The 19,587-nt window shown below is 40.7% G+C and overlaps 1 protein-coding gene across 3 annotated transcripts in view; it reads left to right on the top strand.

The window, feature by feature from the left end:
* NCOA2 (nuclear receptor coactivator 2) overlaps positions 1 to 15,336 on the top strand; it is a 175,266-nt gene extending 159,930 nt beyond the window's left edge. For all 3 annotated transcript variants that reach the window (XM_057363919.1, XM_057363921.1, XM_057363920.1), the window contains 7 exons: positions 93 to 371; positions 1,194 to 1,271; positions 1,779 to 2,016; positions 3,184 to 3,361; positions 5,602 to 5,800; positions 11,535 to 11,624; positions 14,537 to 15,336. In XM_057363919.1, coding sequence (XP_057219902.1) covers positions 93 to 371; positions 1,194 to 1,271; positions 1,779 to 2,016; positions 3,184 to 3,361; positions 5,602 to 5,800; positions 11,535 to 11,624; positions 14,537 to 14,548 — 1,074 coding nt within the window. In that variant the 3' untranslated portion in view covers positions 14,549 to 15,336. The remainder of the gene's footprint in view (positions 1 to 92; positions 372 to 1,193; positions 1,272 to 1,778; positions 2,017 to 3,183; positions 3,362 to 5,601; positions 5,801 to 11,534; positions 11,625 to 14,536) is intronic.
* The last annotated feature ends 4,251 nt before the right edge of the window (positions 15,337 to 19,587 follow it).

Below are 19,587 nucleotides of genomic sequence, written 5' to 3'. Positions count from 1 at the left end.
GTTGTTTTTGCAGGCTGTCTGTATTAGTCCTCTATAATCCTCTGGAAAGCCGTGTCCCACCAACTGTTCCTCTTGTTGGTGTGTCTGTGCAGAGCCAAGCTGTCGACCCCGAGACGTTCCCCAGCCAGGAGTCCAGCATGCTGCTGGAGCAGAAGGCGCCGGTGTTCTCGCAGCAGTACGCGGCGCAGGCGCAGATGGCGCAGGGCAGCTACGCGCCCATGCAGGACCCGAGCTTCCACGCCATGGGGCAGCGCCCGGGCTACACCGCCCTGCGCATGCAGCCCCGGCCCGGCCTGCGCCCCGCCGGCATCGTGCAGAACCAGCCCAACCAGCTGCGGCTGCAGCTGCAGCACCGGCTCCAGGCACAGCAGGTACAGCCCCTCCGCGCCCGGCTCCAGCTCTCCCAGGCGGCATGTGCTGCCAGCTTGCTCCACACAGACCGGCTCTTGCTCCACTTCTAAGCTCAGAAGAGGAGCCACAATTAGTTTTGACAAGATGGTGCCTTGCATGTTGTCTTTTTCGATCTTCTTTTTTGGCTGTCTCTGCGTTATTCTTTGTATAATACCATGCAAGAACATGACTAGTTTAAACCTAGGTCTCACCAGGTCTTTGAGCAAAGTCCTTTTTGTTATATTAGTCTTTTTCTGTTTGTTGTATCTTGACTCTTCCACCAGTCTAACTGCTTTTATTGCTGCCTGTTACCTACATCCTTTCTTTTCCCTTGGCCTTGGTCTACTTTTCAGAATTAAGTTGTTGTTTCTTGTTTCATTTTTAAATATATAGGTTCACATTACTGGCAGTGAGGTATCAATACTCTTTCTGTTTAAGGGGGAAAGATAATGTCTGCCTTCAAACATCAGGATAAGGTCTAATTTGGAGTAAAGTTTGACAGACCAGTGCCAAACTGAAAAAGGACAGGAWCTATGAAGGGAGCATGCCTGGTATAAACAGCATAGTGCCTGTGTTGCTATTTGTATGGTATATTATCTCTTTATAAAACAGCATTCTGTGAATGGTAATAAGATTGGAGGAGGAAAATTGGTCACTGCTTGAATATGTAGAACTAGGTCTACAATCCAGCTGATCGGGGAAGTAGATCTATATAACTCTGTATGTAACACTTCTCTTTTTCCCTTTCCTCCTAAAAACGTTTGGGTTTTGGTGTTGGGGTGGTTTGTTTTTTTTCTCTTTAGAATCGACAACCACTGATAAATCAGATCAGCAGCGTCTCCAATATGAATCTGTCTTTGAGAACTGGAGTGCCAACACAGGTGAGAGAAATAATACCTTTAAAAAAAAAGTCACTTTCTTTTTTGCTTTCTTCCCCCAGTATRATACAGTAGCAATGCTATGTGACAAGTACAATTTCAATACAAATAATATAGTCTGCATGATAGAGAGCATTTTGCTCTTTTATTTCTGAGAATCATTCCCATTTTTACATGGGATGGATGATTGTTTAATAAAGAYTTTATGTAACTGCATTGTTAACCATGCTTCTAATTTCCTAAAGATGTGCTTTTAATGAGCTGCTCCATTTGCAAATACAAATCACTGCAACCTTAAACACTGGTATTATTTCAGTTAGCGACTCTTGCACTGTTGGAAGTCTTCCCCAGCGGAAGTATTAACAAGATTATTCTCTCCTTTATATTTTTGTTCATTGAGTGATGAGGGAAAAAAATCTGGAATGTCCCAGATTGCTCTAGTGGAGATGCCTCCAGAGGCTGGGTTGCCTTGGAAGGGTTACTGATGGGTGGCAGTGGCTTTCCCCACAGGGCCCCATCAACGCGCAGATGCTGGCGCAGAGGCAGCGGGAGATCCTGAGCCAGCACCTGCGGCAGMGGCAGATGCAGCAGCAGCAGCAGCAGGTGCAGCAGCGGACGCTGATGATGCGAGGGCAAGGCTTGAGCATGACCCCCAGCATGGTGGCCCCCGGCGGCATCCCGGCAACCATGAGCAACCCGCGCATCCCGCAGGCCAACGCGCAGCAGTTCCCATTTCCTCCGAACTACGGTACGGGATCAGCCCCACTCAGTGCATTTTGTCAGTTCTGACACCCCYGGTGCTGGGACCAAGCCCCTGATCCACAGGCTCTTGCCTGGCSCCCTGGGAACAGTGGAAAACATGGCAGTTTGGACCCTTCGCAGTTCCACTTTGTCAGCTCTAGTGCCATTTATTCTCCAGGCATTGCTCTTTCTTTGAGCAATAGCAGAAGTGCAGTGTCTGTGTGGTTTTTTATATCTAGATATATGCAGAAAAAGGTGTATGCACACACAAACACATATATGTGTATGTATTTGATTGATGGACTTTGACCTTCATAGTTCCACTTTCTTAGCTCTAGTACCATTTATTCTCCAGGCATTGTTCTTTCTTTGAGCAATAGAAGTGCAGTGTCTGTGTGGTTTTTTATATCTAGATATATGCAGAAAAAGGTGTATGCACACACAAACACATATATGTGTATGTATTTGATTGACGGACTCTGGATTTTGAGTGAACTRAACAAGCCAGTATATGTGGTAAAAAATACAGATGAAGAAAAATGTGTGAATAGGTGTTGGTAAATGCCATAAAGTGAACAGAAACAAAGTTGTATGTAATTTTAAAAATTTTGTTAATGAGATGCTACTTAAATACCAGACATATTCTTAAAAAAAAATCTTCATATGTACATCATGATGTAAAAAATATATAAATGCACAAAAAGCTCTTAAATAATATAAATCAGTTTTAGATAAGGCAGTCCATTCCCTACCCTTAAATGTGTGGTGTGATAATGCAATTTCCTTCGTTTCTTTTACAAAGCCACAGACCACTTTATTCTGGGGTTGCATGGAGCAGATACCTCCATACCGTTACTGTTATACAGCTTCTTTATACCTACTGTATATTATAATTATATTAAATAAGACATTGTGTGAAAGTTTTGCTGATATAACAAATCATGTCCATACAACCCTAAGTGAGGTATCTGCTCTTACTGATCTGTTATCCTTTACACCAGTTTCTCATAGTAATTCCCTTGGTGTGTTTGTAACTGTTTTATGAAAATGAAGAGACACAAAGTTAAAGGTTCCAGATAAGTAGGACTGTGTAAAGACATGTCAGCAGGTAGGAGCTCTTGGTTTGTTGTAAGTCTGAATGTACAGTGGGTAAATATCTAATTTTCTTTTTCAGGTATTAGTCAGCAACCTGAYCCAGGCTTCACAGGGGCCACCACTCCTCAGAGTCCACTGATGTCACCAAGGCTGGCTCACACTCAAAGCCCCATGATTCAGCAGTCTCAGGCTAATCCTGCCTATCAGTCCTCTACAGAGATGAATGGGTGGGCACAAGGGAATATGGGTGGTAACAGGTAAATCCAGAAGAAAATCAAAATGGACACACAGAGGAATGGGGTCATTTATGGTCTATACTTATTTATGGGCTTGTTTTATGTAATTGTTCAGGTGTTTGTTGTTAACCATCTATCCTAAAAGAGATTTCTTTTCAATTTGGCTTGACGAATTGGTTTAAATTCTGTCTTCATACAAGGCAAAGTGAGTGCATAGCTAAAAGACTTGCATCCATGCAATGCATTGCTTTGTCTGTGATAACTGATCAAACAGTGTGAGCCCTTAAGAAGCACCTGTGCTGCACAGTGAACTCCAGCCCCTAACCTTTGTGTGGATGCATTTCTTCTGCATATGATTTTCATGTTGTGCTCCCACACTGCTTTCTACATGGCTGGATCAGCTGARCCAGAGCCTATGCATTCCCTGCTGCTCTGGAATTGCAGTGACTGGATTATCACCTCCCACTTTAAATGCTGGAGTGTAACCAGGTTCAGCCCATTAGTGCTTGCACATACTGGGGGCCAGCATATAGCTGTCATTCCCTGACAGCATTGTAGCAATGCCTCACACATGCAGTCACCTGTTCAGCTGAGGCCCCTGCCCCGGTGGGTATAGCTCTAATAATCAGTCTGTGCAGATCAAATGGGTTGGATGTTCAATGCTATCAGTAGGCAGCAGTGAGCTTCCAGATGGCACTGGTATGAGCTTTTCCTTGGAAGATGGGAGGAGAAATCAGGTACAGCCTGTATCACTTGGCGCTGGGGTGCACACAGCTGTGTCTAACACAGTGCTTTTGTCAGTGTGAAGCTCTCAGGCTTCTCGTAGGACAGCAACAAATCTTTTTTCTGCTGGTTGACAAAGATTTAAAAAACCCAAAGCATCCAAAGTGTTTTATTGATGAGGCTGATCCAAGTAAAGTTCCCCCTAAAGCCGCTAATTATCTGTTATCCTCATCCTTGCCCATCCCTCATCCTCACTGTCTTCCTGAAGCATCTGCAGAAGGCATAGCAGCCGCTGTCTTGGCTTCTGCCAAAAATGGCAGCAGGGGCAGCTCCATAAGTCCAATGTTGGCTTTGCTAAACTGCAGCTCTACAGCAGAGACTTGTCAAATGTGCTTACACAAGCCACTGAGTATTCACAATGATCTGTAGTGTACTGTTTCAGCCACCCAGATAACAACTTAAAAATGGGGTTAGGTGGCCTGAAAAGACATGGAATTGGAAGGAAGAGAATGGTGGGATTTTCTGGGTTTGGTCCTGTGCCCAGAATTTGGTTGCACTCCACCAAGTGCACAGCAATAGCCTAATGGAGTACCCAAGTGTAAGGCTGAGTGTTAACCCTGAAGGATTTCCTCAGCTTTGGGAGCATTGCTACTCAGGGAGAGTCAGCCATTGTTACTGAGACACCAGCAGCCCTTCCAGTATTTCAGTCTAGAGCAGATCCTCTAAATAGACATGTTGGTAATAATTCCTTCATTGACTGTTGGGTTATTCTCAAAGAGTACAAAAGACTGATGTGTATACAGTGAAGTGCATTTTAGGAAATGCAAAGAAGTCACTCACATGRCTTCCAACATAACGGGAAGGAAGATACTGTCCAGAAAGCACTTGGACTGAGTAAAATCTGSGATGAGATTTTCCATAGTTACTCCTCCTTAAGTTGTTCAGAAATGACCTTAAAGGAACATAGACGGTAATTGTCTTAGACTTTATGTTGTTTCTTACAGTGCCCGATTCTCAAAACCTGGCGCTAAGACTTAGTAAATAAATCTCTGCACAATGGCATGTCTATATTTGTAAGCCCACTTGCCATAATTGTATGTGCAAATCTGGTATTCATATATGCAAATAGACTCTTTTGCAAAAAAAAAGAAAGTTTGTTGCCCTATGTCTGATATTAGCTCAACAATTCTGTGTTGTGCTAACACTGGAGGTTAATGGTGTTTTCTTCTCCCTCCAAAAATTACTTAAAAATACGTACAAAGCTCCTTTAAACAGCTAATTGGCTCTTCTTGCACATGCATAACAGATTTGTACTCTGCCATAGTTTCACATGCAAAGGCATGCATTTTTGTGCACAGACATGGGACCTTAAATTTTGAAAATCTACCCCTTGAACTTCAATGCAGCTGAAAACTAGTTTTTTCTTTAAAGTTGGAATAAATGACAGTATATACAAATTCTAGCTTAAGATACATTGAAAATGGTTTTTTAGTGGCTTCAGCATTCTGACACATTGCTTTTTCCATTCCTTGCTGTAGCATGTTTTCACAACAGTCCCCACCACATTTTGGGCAGCAAGCAAGCACCAGCATGTACAACAATAACATGAACATCAGTGTATCCATGGCAACCAACACAAGTGGTATGAACAACATGAACCAGATGACAGGGCAGATCAGCATGACCTCAGCGACCTCTGTGCCTACATCAGGGTTGTCCTCCATGGGTCCTGAGCAGGTGAGAATCTAAGGATGTGAGATGACAGCTGGAGGATTTGCTTTTACCTCCAGYAGTTTTTCAGGTCTGCTGCATTATGTTTCTTTTACTGGTTTTCTTGAGAAATGATGATGTTTAAAGGGCTTTGGAGAGTTCTGCACTCCAATAGCCAAGGTGAGCAATGAGGTAGAGAGCATGGTAGCTATGGCTCCTGGTCCTCTGTGGGAAGSACGTGCTGATGGTAGCTCCTGTTCTCTCAGTAGGTGAGTGAACGTAGCACAGTTGCAGTTGCTGATTTTCCCTGCAGTGGAGGCTAACTGGATGGCAGGCAACTGCTTCCTAGAGAGAAGAGTGAAARCTGCCAGCGTGGGCAGGGTTTGAAAGATGCTTCAACTGCCACAGTGTTTGTAGTCCCAGRCAATAAATATTCAATCAGCTTTCAGAACTATCCATCTGGCAACTTTACAAGCACAAAATGCACATTTTTTGTAATGTGGTGCATATAAAATAGGTTCCTGAATTATTGCTACTTAAGATATCTGAAATAAGAAAAAACATTTCTGTTTGTCAACCTGCCACTAAACTCTCGCAGTGCATTAATAAGTATTTGACAAACCAATCTTCTTAATTAATAGGTTCATATATTTGTTTCAAGGCTGACCCCCAGCTTGTTCAAAACAAAGCTTGTTTAAAAACACAGGCTTGAAATTATGGACTTTTCTTAGAAATATTGACAGGAAAGTACCTCTTGTGTCTTCGGGTAACATCTCCTGCTAATTTTTTTTTCCCTGATACCACAGTGTTCCAGTTTAAAGCTGGTTTTATTAAAGGCTTGTTAATGTATGACCTTTTTCCAGCCTAAATTTGATAACAGAGTATTTACTTTTTCCAGTATTGCCCTTTACCTTAAATGTCTCCTTTCTTTTATTTTAGAAAGATTATATCAACATGATTTTTTTTTTTGTTAGTTTGAGATAGTTAGATTGTTTAGTTTTGCACTTTGCGGGGTTTTTCTTCTAAGCCAAACAAGCCACAGTTTTTCAGTCTCTTAGGCTTTAAATACCCTTTTCTTTCCTGCAGCTGTTCTAGTTTGAATCASTATTTCCTAAGTACCAGAGCCATGTGCATAACACTAGTTCTTCCCCATTTCTCTTGGAATACTCTGACAGATATAGCTGCAGATCACATTTGTCTTTTACAGCTGCTATATACTGGTGACCCAAAGTAATTTTGATACACCCAAATCTGTCACCTTCTCTGATATTCCCAGTTGCTAAGCCAATTTATAGAAGACGTTTTTTATTATTAGTTCCCAAGTGCATGGAGTTGGACACATTTAATGTAGTAAAATAATAGTAAAAWCAGAAAAGAAAAGAGAGGGGATTTAAAGGTGATGACCTGATCTGATTTCTCAGCATACCCATGCTACATAAATTTTGCCAGGAACCTGAATTGACAAACTGCAATGGAGGAAGCGATCTGGTTTTATTTCAAAGATTTCCATGCAGGCTACTGTTTCCCCTGGCACAGCTGTCACACTGCTTTTCCTTCCTGTTACATGACAAGATCTTGTTTCAAGATAGCATTTATCTAACTTTCAGTAAGCTGAATAGGCTGAGGCTTTTTATCCATCTCAACATTTGGTTTTCAGCCCATCAGTTCCCTCTTTTGGATCTCCTTTAAAACTCCATTGTTGTAACCTCCATCTAGAAATGTGAACAGAGYAGCCAGAGACAGTGATTTAACAGTGACTGCACCAAAACTGTGGAATAAAGTTCTGCTTGTAATTTGTCTTCCAATCKGTAGGTTGCCTTGGTTCTTTTGGTGACAATGTCACACTGAAACCCTTGTGATGATCTCCCAAATTCTGCTTAACACATTCTGCATGGATGAAACCTGCATTCTTTGTTTCTAGAAGTACTGCCTCCCTCCTGTCTCCATCAAATTGCATTTCTTAGATTGAGTCTGTTTAAGCAAGTGTCATGGCTCATTCTGTRACAGTAACCTGTTTCCCTCCTGATTTACTGCCCCAGCACTGTGTCATCTGCAAGCAAATGTTTTATGCTTGGTTTAGGTCAGAGGTGGCCAGCTGACAGCTGAGGGGCTGTTTCTGGGCCACGAGACAGTACTTTTTAGTCCTCAGGAATGTGTTGCACTGCTTTACATTTCCTTTCTTGAGAAACATGAATAACTATAAGTGTATACTTGATACTAAAATTGATGCCCTTTTTTTTYCTGTTTTCAGGGCATAGTGTTTTACTGTTTGACATCTTTATTTAGCATTTGACCTAGACTGTGCTGAAGTTTTTCTTGTAACCGGTGGTTTTCAAAATGACTGTATTTTCTGTAATTCTGCTGACTGTTGCCATTTCATTCATTCTTTGGGGTTTCCTTATACTGTCACCTACATTTCTGTTTACTTATTCAGTGTCACATAATTTGAACTTCACATGCTTGTCTCTTCCTAACCGCAGTGAGAGTAGCAGTGATTACACTGCAAATATGTGCTAGCTTTTGAAAAAAAACCTTGGCATTATTATTGGATGGTTTTGGAAGTAAGATCTATTGCCTAATAGTAAACAGCTGTGTCTGGACTTGCTTACCTGATGAGAAGCAGCTATATTATCCCCAGTACCAAACAGATTTGGTTGGCTCTRTCTCCTCTCTCATTGTGGCTGTACCATACAGCTATATCCAGTGCTCAGAAATACTAAGTTTGGTGTTTTTCTAGTCATATTTGTGTTATCTCCAACTTCCCTTGTTTACCACCTGGGCTTCCAGCATCCATAAGTATAAAGATTATGTCTGAAATGTGCTTGTTGTTACATACTTAGAGGCTCTTTTATATATTTGAGGAATGAGATCTTGTCTCATTATCATCTTCTCTCTTATAATTACATTAAATCTATTCAGGCTGCTCTTACTAGTGTTTCTTCCAGGAGGCTGCTACCAGGAATGCTGAAATGCTAGCTGCCATGTCTTCAGGTTCCTCCTGTCCAAAACAGCTTCCCCAGGCATCAAGGAAGTAAACCTTCCTGGTGCTGCACCATTCAGAGATCTCACTGCGCCCTTGTCCTCATCTTCTTGTTTGCAGGGTGGACTATTACCATGGTTTTGCCTGTTAGTTACATTGCATCATGGATCCATGCTATTCACTGAGCTATCAAAGAAGAAGTTTGAAACCTATGCAAGAAAGGAGGCTTTTCACTATATGAAATAACCCCCTGTTCAGAAGTCCACTCAGAGTAGTTGTTCAATAATCCACACAGGGCAGTGCTCCCCAGGCCAAAATTATCRTGGCATCTGTTAAGAGTTATCTTGAAACAGTATTTTGATTTCATTCAGCATACTGGATGAAAGGAGCTCTGGAGTGGTAGGAAACTTATATTGTTAGACACCTGTTATGTAACTTTGCTTTACTAGTGGGTAGCTATGAATTATGCTTAATTGCAAAGGAATTGTAAAAATGTATTTGTTCTTTTTTAGTCAGATAACACCACTTTACCTTTCTTCAGAAAATTATAAAAACCTTTCARTTTCTTTGTCCCTCTCCATCCTTTTCTAATTGAATTTTTTTTTTTTTCAGTCAGGAAAGTTAAAGTAYGGTGTTTTGTTTTAAGGTCTTCTGAAGCAAATGTATTCATATAACAAAATAGTAGGGKTTTTTTTTGGTTGGGTTTTTTTTCAGTTTGGGTTGTTTGGTTTTTTTTTTAATCTGATACCATGTCAGTCAGGATTCTTGCATCATCACTGGCAAAGAGATTCTTTCATAGAAACTTCATTGATACCTTTGTTCTTTTTGTGGTGGCCTGGAGCCACCTTCTTTTCCATACCTGTCCTAAGTGTCATAAGGCAAATCATGCAGTCATCTTTTTGTTCCAAAACTGCTGCTGATGGAGGATAAAAATTTTCTATTTCTGCTTTTYATTTTTACTTCCCTTTGTCTGCTGAACAATCAGAAAAGGTTTTTGTGCTTGTGMATTCTGATGAATGTTGATCAGTAGCAGAAAGCACTTTTCAAACATGGATTCATCAAATGCATGAAGATACAGCTGCAAAGCTGTCTACTGTCTTCCTTTCTGAATACARTAATATTATTTTCCCTTCTGATTTAAATTTTCACATTCAGATTTAGAAATCTGTCCACTTTAAGAAGCAGTAAACATCACGAGGATGCTTGCAGCACTTAATCAATTTCTTTGGAGTTAAAATTCCTATGGCAAAAATATTTTAAGTTTTAATCTTTCCCATTGARTTGTAGTCTTGTCTCTGGCAGCATTTGAAAACAGTGTTTAGGTGGTTGCATGGGATGGCATTTTTCAAAATCAGTGAATAGCAGCAGAAATAACAATCGGGAGGACCAGAAATGAGAAGACTTTGTGTGGTAAATTCAAGACAGCCTCAACAAGAGAAGACTGAGATGGGATCTTACCTGTCTCTGTCTGAAGGGATAGTGTCAAGAGAATAGAGCTGGGCTCTTCTCGTAGGCTCTACTTGGTGGTGCCGAGCCATAGGAAAGAGGCAATGGACAGAAACTGATGCACAGGAAGTTCCACCTGAGCATGAAGAACTTCTCTGTTGTGCAGGGGACTGCACTGCAACAGGCTGCCCAGAGAGGTTGCTGAGTCTCCCTCACTGAAGATACTCAAGAACCACCTGGACACAACCCTGTGTGTTCTAGAATGACCCTGCTTGAGCAGGGAGGTTGGGCCACGGTGGCCACTTCCACTTTACCCATTCTGTGATTTTGTGATTCCTCCTTGTGCTGCAGCAGGTTGCTGTAGCTGAAGTGGGGTAGTCCACAGGGAGAATTTACTCTGCTTGGAAACACGTATCCTAAAGGACAGGTGACACAGAAAACATCTTTTTCCTTCCTGAGAGATCTGAAGGGGCATATTTTCACTGTTATCCCACCCATCTTCTCTGAGTGAAGTAACAGAATCAACAGAGACTCCCTGGAAGGAAAATTTCTTTCCCTGCAAAACTTACAAGGAAAGCTGTTTCTTTTAATATTTCAGAACTTTGCTGAAGGGCTCTGTTTTGYATTTTATGCCAGTTGCTACATGGTGAGATTAATCCTTTGACTGAGAAAGCAATGCTGTAAATTTGGCAAATCATCTTTCCACATAACTAAGCATGACAGACCTTTTGGTTGTGCAGAAATGCACAGCTTCAATACTTTCCTGTGACTGTGTTCAGAAAATTGTGTATATCATCCCTTTAGGAAGGCGTGCCACTGCACGTTTTCCCATTTAATGCTATMTTTCTCCTATTGCTTACAAAATAGAAAAGTATTAGAACTAAGTTAGTAGTTGGTATAATTTAGCCTACATGTTATCTCATCAGGCGTTGAAAAAAATTGTGTGGTGGTTTGCAAGCAGCAAAGCCGTGTGTTATTGAGGTTAGGAAAGTAGTTACATGTTTCTGCTTTCAGAACTTTGTTAGCAGAGATGTCCTCTTCAGATAACACTGACCTATTTTATGGAGCCTGCTTCGTAAAACATGCATAAGGGTCATAGTATCACGAATGAAATCTTTGTTGTTGATGGTGAAGCAGAATAACGAGTCAAACACACGCTGTGCAAGAGGGGTGCTTGGCTCTGCAGTCACTTCCCTGACTTCAGCATAGTGTCAGGAGTCGGTGTTGGAGCATGCAAGCAGGCAGTGTAATGGTCTGTAATATGTCTTTTTAATTCCCAGACCTACTCCCAATGTTTTTTTTAATTCATCCTCCTTATTATCTTGTTACCAATAGGTTAATGATCCTGCTATGAGGGGAGGCAATCTCTTTCCAAACCAGCTGCCTGGAATGGATATGATAAAGCAGGACGGAGATGCAGCACGGGTAAGAAATGAGGGGCAGAGGCAGCGGGGCGGTGAATGTGCTGTGGCTGGAGCGGATAGGGTGTCTTACAAAGTTACAGGTGCCCTGGGTAACAGTAACGAATGTGAGGGAGGCGCGCTCTGTAGAGGCRGAGGAGGGACRGACGGACAGACAGACGGACAGAGGGCGGCCGAGCGGCGCGSGGGTGGCGCCATCTAGCGGCGGCCGCCGCTGCCCCCGCGTCCCTCCTGGGCCAGGGGAAATCATGAACATTTGTCTGAAAAGTTACTAACATGAATTAAAATGAAGAATGTGAAAGGACCGAGGCGGAAGTAGCCGTAGATGTATTTTATTGCATCCCTGTCTTTTTTTATATTCATATGTACTTAAAACTTCCCAGACACCAATTCTTCTCACACCTTCATTGTTCATTTAAACATACAAATGACTTGTCTCCAAAAGTTGGGGATCTGTACATTAAGAGTAACCATTTCATGTTCACATTGATAAATGAAAAGATGCAGTGTGTTTTGCTCTAGCAGAAGTTGTCATATATTGAGGTACTCTTACAGAATCTTAGGATGGTTTGAATTGGAAGGGATCTTAAAGATGCRTAGCTCCAACCCCCTGCCAYGGGCAGGGACACKTTCTGCCATTAGACTGGCTTGCTCAAAGCCCCATCCAACACTGAATACTTCCAGGGATGGGGCATCCRCAACTTCTCTGGGCAGCCTGTTAYGGTGCCTCACCACATTCACAGTAATGAATTCCTTCTYTTATCTAATCTTWACCTACTGTCTTTCAGTTTAAAGCCATTGCCCACTGTCCTGTCACTGTGCCATTGTAAAAAGTCCCTCTCCAGCTCTCTTGTGGGCCTTTTTAGGAACTTGGAGGCTGCTGGAAGGTCTCCTATATAGTGCATTCCCTAACCACTTAAATTTCATGTGCTAAGAGAAACCTGACTGTCAAGAGAAGAAAATACCAGGTACTCCTGAGGAAAGAAATGGAATAAGGATGTTGAGACAGAAGCAGACTAAAGGAGGAGGTGGATTCTAAGTAATGATTGAAGAGAAAAGGAMAAGAGAGTGCATGTGACAGAAAGGGTACAAGAGAGGGTGGAGAGAAGGCAAGGTGCAGGTAGAAAGAATGAATGGCATGACTTTGGGCAGGGAATATCTGGAGTGTAAATTGAAAATAATGGAGTCAGTGCCATGACAATGACAGGGACAGTAGCAATGCATGAGAGAAGCTGTATCTCACCTTAAGAAAAGCAACTTCTTAAAACCTCTGGGATTATTTTGGAAAGGTRCATTAGACTGCACTTTGTGTTTTTACTTTTATTCTACTAATATACCTYTGACTGTCAATGAAAATGCAGATGGTTTATGTGCATTATAAATACATTTCATTAAACTTTGAACTGTAACAGAGGTTAAACAGCTGCTTTTTTTCATGCAACTGAGCTATAAACTACTCCTGCATCATTTTTTAAGGAAGTTCAAGCTGTATAAATAACATGCAACTTTTGCAGTACACAGGTTTTTTTTTTCAATTTGCTGATAGAATAGAATTGTTTATTTAGTATTTCCCTGGAGATACTGTTTGCTAAATGCCCACCCACCTTAAAAATAAGAACATCTTTGGATATTCACTTTTGTTTCCACTTTATCTTTAAAAACTGCTCACAGGGTCTCTGAACTGCCTCTCAGCATGTTRAAAAGAGGAAAAGTTTAGTTTGTCCATATTAGTCAGGACATGAGGGATGTGGGTGTGGTGTGTCTGCTGTGATGAAGGAAGGAGGAGCCATGATCTGGACTTACTGCTTCCTGTGGCTGGTTGCCTCTAAAGAGCTCCAGCTGCACCAGCTAAACTGGGAATAGGGGATGTACAAAACATAGGACTTTGCTTTCTTGTAATCCAAAATGATTCTTGAGAGTTGACTTTATTTGTCAATACAGATACATGTTTAGKCCTTGTGTGAATGCAGAGGAAAGTGTGGTAAGGTCCAAAGCATGATGCAGACAGCTTCTAGAGTGCACATGGACTGATGAGAAAGCTGCCTACCCCCAGCACTGTTCCTGAGCCAACAGGGCCTTCCTCATGCATGGCAGGAAGCAGCGAGCAAAGAACGGCTCCACTGCCAGAGCCAGGGGATATGAGCAAAAAGCAGCCCCAGGGGAGGAGGAAAATGGGTTTGGCTGGATTGACTCTGTGACCTGAGTGACCACAGCTCCCCATGGGAGCAGGCATTTACAAGGAGAGGAAGACAGGCGCAGATTGCAGCCACTGGAAGGAATAGTCTTGAAACAACTGTGAAAACCACATCCTGAGGGTTTTTTTGTGAATAAGAAAGAAGATAATCAACTCAGCTGAAACCAGTTTGTACTGTATTTGTGTAAAGACATTGTGAGGGTATTAAGTATGAGGTAAAAAATCTCTAGGGATCAGTGGCTGAAGTTGGTTTTACTTCTTTATTCACTTCTCATTATGGGTCTTGGAAGGGAAAGTGAGCCAGGGCAGTTGTTTCCTTTTACAGTGATGCAGCAGAAAGGCAGATTTTTGCACGTATGAATGAATGAGACTTCACTTACAACCTATTGCCATGTCTTTAGCTGGAGTTTACAAGACGTGGATGATCCTGAGTTGTTGTAACATCCAGGATAACTGGAATGAATTAAGGTCCATAGAATGCAGTGACATTAAACAACCTCATTGATATCAAAGGAATTAAATKGCTGGTCAGTTGTATTAGTGTATGCAAAAAATAGTTTAACTTTATAAATTCCAATTAAATTTCTGGTGTAAAGTATTACACTAATGCATGGTTGACAGTGGGTGTTACATTCCATCATCCCAAATCTCACTGACCTATCCATCTTCACTATCCCAGCACAAAGAATTCACTTGTTTTTCCCGTTTCTCTTCTTTTGCAGAAATATTGCTGACCCCGAGGGTGGTTTGGTTGCTCCTTTCTTCAGCTGACTGGGCTTAGGGCCCCAAATCCTTACCAGTTTGAAGAGCTGCGTCTGTTTGTCGTGTCCCAGCAGAGCTGCCAGCCCCGGCCGCTTCCTGCTGCCGACAGGACTCAGCCCTGCCTTCCCGAGGGAAGCCTGGTGGCCRTTGCCGAAGAGCAGCCTCTTCTTTGACAGCCTGAAGCTAGCGTACAGACATTGCTCAGTCTGTTCACTGCATTCACCTTAGTGCAACTTAGATCTCTCCTGCAAAGTAAATGTTGACAGGCAATTTTCATAAACCATGTCAGATTGAATGTATTTAAATGTATGTATTTAAGGAAAAACAACCATGCTYTTGTTCTGTTTCTGTTTAGTTCTAGACCTTGGGGTTTTTTTGCTTTGTTTTCCCTGGCTTACTCAGTCTGGTGCAAAGGATTCAGTTCTGTCTGAAAACTGGTGTTTTAGACTAAGGCCTGCATTTTGGGGGGGAGAGGAGGCGTGGAGCAGGGCGTAGAAGCAACRTCTGGTACATATAGAGACCTCCAACAAGCACGTTCTACTGACAGCAAGTCAGAGRAGATCAACCGATGCAGAAAACTATACAGACCAATTTTGAATGGGGTTAAAGTTGTAAAACAGATGAAAATTACCCTGTGAGAGGGCTGTTTATAAGGGGTGATTTGGTTGGGTTTTGTGGTAGTGTTTATGATGCAAGTCATGAATCCAAACATACACGTTGGTTACATTCTCATTTAATTAAATTCCTAATGATCAGCAAATCCTGTTTTTTTTAACCTGGCTCTCCTGACCTCTGTCATCTTCCTCTTTCTAATAGAATTAAAAAACTGGTTACTCCGTTATTTCCTTAGGTGTGTTTCCAGCAATCTGGACAGCCAGTTACTGGATGCTGAACAGCGAAGTTCGATGGTAATGCATGTACTGATTATGGTAGTGGCAGAATTGGTGCATAATATCAAAGATACCTGCTTTAAAGCATGTTAATTTCTGGTTCCCATTCCCCTCAGCTGGGAAAATAACAAATCCTATAATACCTATAGCAGACATCACTACAGACTTCACCACTATCGTGTTTCTGATTATTTTAAAGCGGTGTGGACTACGAGGACGTTTTGTAAGGTACATAAAACCCAGTTTATATGTAAACAAGCAATAATTTAAGTTGAAAACTTAAGTGTTTTACTTGTATAATTTTTGTGAGATATACATGTTGTGAAGTTGATTCCAAATGAGGTACTTCAGTATTAAATTAGATATCTTCTTAGCCGTGTGTGTCTCCTGGAAAAGTGTTTTGTAAAGGATCACAATGCCTTGATTAGACCTAATTTGTAGGCTTGAGACTTCTCATTTTCTAAGCCTTGTGATTCTGCTCATAATATCATTTAACTTACCTATATTATATGCAGCCGCTGTAGGAACCAGTTCTTGATTTTTGTATGTTTATATCCTTTCGTAACAAATCTTAGAAAAACTGTTATTAAGCAGGCCACTGTTAAGGCATGTTGGTTTTTTTCCTTGCCCACTGTGGTTTGAATAATCTTTTACTATACTGACATCAGTTTCTGAGGACTTGGAATATTAAGAAATTGATGAGTTTGACCTCTGTTTTCTTTCTGCTGACTCCTAATTGTTTAGGAATGGTACTCCCTAATTTAGTGCTCCCACTGAGATTCTCCAAACCGCAAGCCCACTCGCTGCCCCTCCATCTTCCCCTGTGGAGGGCTRGAGAGGAGAATCGGAGGCACAAAAGGTAAAGATCATGRGTTGAGATAAGAACAATTTACTGGAAACAGCAATGAGATAAGAAAACMGTAACAGCTACAATACTAGTGACAGAGGGTACAAGAAAGAGGCAGATGAATCTCACGGAAACCCACGACAGTAGACAATGCCCGACGTTCCCTCGGCCGCGCTGCGCTGATCCAGAAGAGAGCCCTTCTCCTGGGAAGAGACTCCCTTCCCCCGCCCCCGGCAATGATGTGAGGTGGTATAGAATAACCTCTGGGTCCTAGCCATGCCTCCTCCTGGCTAATGCAGAAGTTAAACCTATCCTGGCCGGAACCAGGACACTAATCCACAGACTTTCTAACCTGAATGCAATTTTTTTGATGTAATGTAAAATGCTATGCGTTTTATAATATCTCATCAGCCCTGCCTTTTGGGATTGAAAGGTTTGTCCTGTTGTCATTTAATTTGTTTTGGTATTCAGGTGGGAGTTCAAATAAAATTGCAGCTATTCTATGTTAAGGCTGAGGAAAATACGATAAAGGCTGTTTCTGTGTTTGTCCCTAAGGAGGACAGTGCCACCATTCTGGAGAAGCCACCATTCTGGAGAAGCAACACTTTTTCAGCTGTCACCATTCTGTTGCCAAACTCAAACAGAATATTTGGTCAGCTGAGCYATTCTTTGACCTACTGATGGGAAACAGAAATAACCATCAGCCCYGACCTCCACAGCTTCATTACTGCAACTTTGGTGTTGAACTTGCATTATGTATCTGACAAAAAAATTACTTATATAAGAAATGTATAAATTTGATGGAATTAATTTCATGCACCACAAAGTGTAAATGAGTTTTAAAATAATTTTGTTGCTATTCCATTCTTTTTCAGTTCTTAACGTAACCTCTGCATATAGATTATTCTTTTACACAGTGGAAAAAAATAGTTTAAATTTGTCCCATTTCACCACAGACCTGCAAACCCWTATCTGTAGTGATTATGATACTTCATCATCCATTGCCATTTTGAAAGAAAGGAGATTGTACCTATCACTTTGGCTCCRTTTGGGTTCATTGTGACTTTTGTCGTCTTCTAAGTAATGAAAGAGAAAAGTGAGTGAAGGAATCTTCTGATCATATTGATCACTATAGAAACAAAAAAGCCAAATCAATTCCCTTCATTATCAGTATTTTTCATCCTGTATACAGTAAATTTGTCGGAGAAAGTACTTGGATTTTGTTTGACAGAACAATTAATCAGTGTTCTATTTACATTATTAAATGTGAAAGGCGCATAATGTGAAAAATAAGCATATATACATGGTCGTACGACCTGTTTAAGTGTTCATGTAATGTGGTGAGTTTAAAAAGTGAAGTGAGCTGTTTTGCTACAAGGAGTTAATTTGTACTCAATCCTTAAAATATTGTCCCACACCGGTATCCCTTTGGGCCTGTATTAATTAAAAGCAATGTTTTTGCAGTTTATACAATACATTTTTTAATCTTTGTTTAAAAGCGGAATTCATATGGGCTTAACAGATGAAATGGGTGGCACAGCTCCACTTGCAGAACCCAAAGATACACAATCAGTTTTGAAATGCAACTTAAGCCATTAATTGTTGGTGTGAATTTAAAAGTTTTCTAGTATTTGTATGGTAGTATGCTGCCTAAGAGCAAAAGCATTCTCTGCACAAAAGAAAATTTACTGTAGTGGCTTTGATTTTAATTAGAATTTTCTCCCTGGTGTTTCTTTGTAGACTAAAACAAAATCTTTTAAGTTTCTTACTACAGGTAAAGCTATGTGCAAGAACCTCAAAATGCTAAAATCTAGCATAATGCCTTAGATCTGTTTTTAAGTCTTGTATATTCCTACATAGCTGTCTGATGTATTATATTTGTATAGTGAATTGTGTACAATTTTGGAATAAGTGCATCATCACTTAATCTTTATGTTGTTCAATAGAGATGATGGACACATTTCTTCAAACATTTACTGTCATTTAATTTTTTTCCCTTTATGTCATTTGTGGGTTTTATTTGTACAGTTCATCATGAAGTTGCATCTGAGATGTGTGTATATGAAAAGATTATACAAGGGTAAAATTAAGCAATATATAAACTATGGTTCTTCAGGAGAAAGCTTACAGTGTTTCAGGTTGTGATTTATTTTCAAAACGGAGTTGACTCTGAACATCACTTTGTTCACCTGCATTGATGTTTGTATTTCTAGTGTTAGCAGTTTATGCAAAGGTAGATATATTCAGAGAAATTTTAAATACATTTATGCAAGTTAATATTGCTTTGCTGATGCTATTTGCTTATTTGATGTTAAATAATGCTATTGTAAATAAAGAATTCTGTTGTTATTGCATCATTTAATAAATTTTAATGCCTTCGGGTTTTACATGGCTTTAGAGATTTCAACATGTTTCTGTTGTGTCTTCTTTTGTTCATAGAAGGGTATAAGATGTAGCACTRAAGCACTGGAGGGTAGATGGATTGTTAGGTTTTAAAAAGACAGCAAGCTTTAGTGATGAATTTATATTCCAGCTAGTTGTTACTTGGAAGTCTTTTCATCTTTTTAGTGCTGTATTAATTGAAAATTTTTATCTCATGGCTTAATATGAGAGCGTTTTTCATTATGAGGACCTTTTTCTATCAGTCAGGATGAAATGGGCATCTTTCATGACAGTGTCAGGAGAAACACATCGCAAGTGTGAAGAGGAGCTGAGTAGAGTTACAGGCTTTTTCTCCTTCCTATGCCAAATGGTGCATTTAAGACAGCTGAAAAGGTTTGATTGGTCAATTTAAAAAAATGTATATAAAGACCTACAAAAATGCTTGTAGCATTCAAGAATGTATGATGTACAAGAATGTTGTTGTCTCTGAGAAATGGATGAGGCAGAAAAACTATTACTAAAAAATTTTAGAAATCAAAGTTTTCTTAAAGACCTTAACTACCGTTAACCTTTCACCATTCCTACCAAAACAAGGCTAATCCTGCAGTTCTCTTGTCATCAGCAAAATGATGATGATACAAGGAAAATATTGCCACATTAAGGGAAGCAAGGGAGGAAGTTTCTTCCCAATGTGGAGTCAGAAGCAAGCAGAGAAAACATCCATGTAATAACAGGCAAAATGTTTCCAAACAGTAACCTTGCCTTTACACATTCTTATGGTTTTTCAATATTAAAAAGAAGATAAAACAGTTTTAGGTAGGACTCCTGGCATCAAAATATGATGAGCTAATGATGCCCAGATGTAACTGACTTCATAAAAGAGAAGTGCTGC

The sequence above is a fragment of the Malurus melanocephalus genome, unplaced genomic scaffold (genome assembly GCF_030028575.1).
Source record: "Malurus melanocephalus ecotype Western Australia unplaced genomic scaffold, MMel_1.1 scaffold_32, whole genome shotgun sequence".
NCBI classification, from domain to species: domain Eukaryota; kingdom Metazoa; phylum Chordata; class Aves; order Passeriformes; family Maluridae; genus Malurus; species Malurus melanocephalus.
Note: the sequence above shows the minus strand (reverse complement) of the source record. Positions and strands in the feature narration are given on the sequence as shown.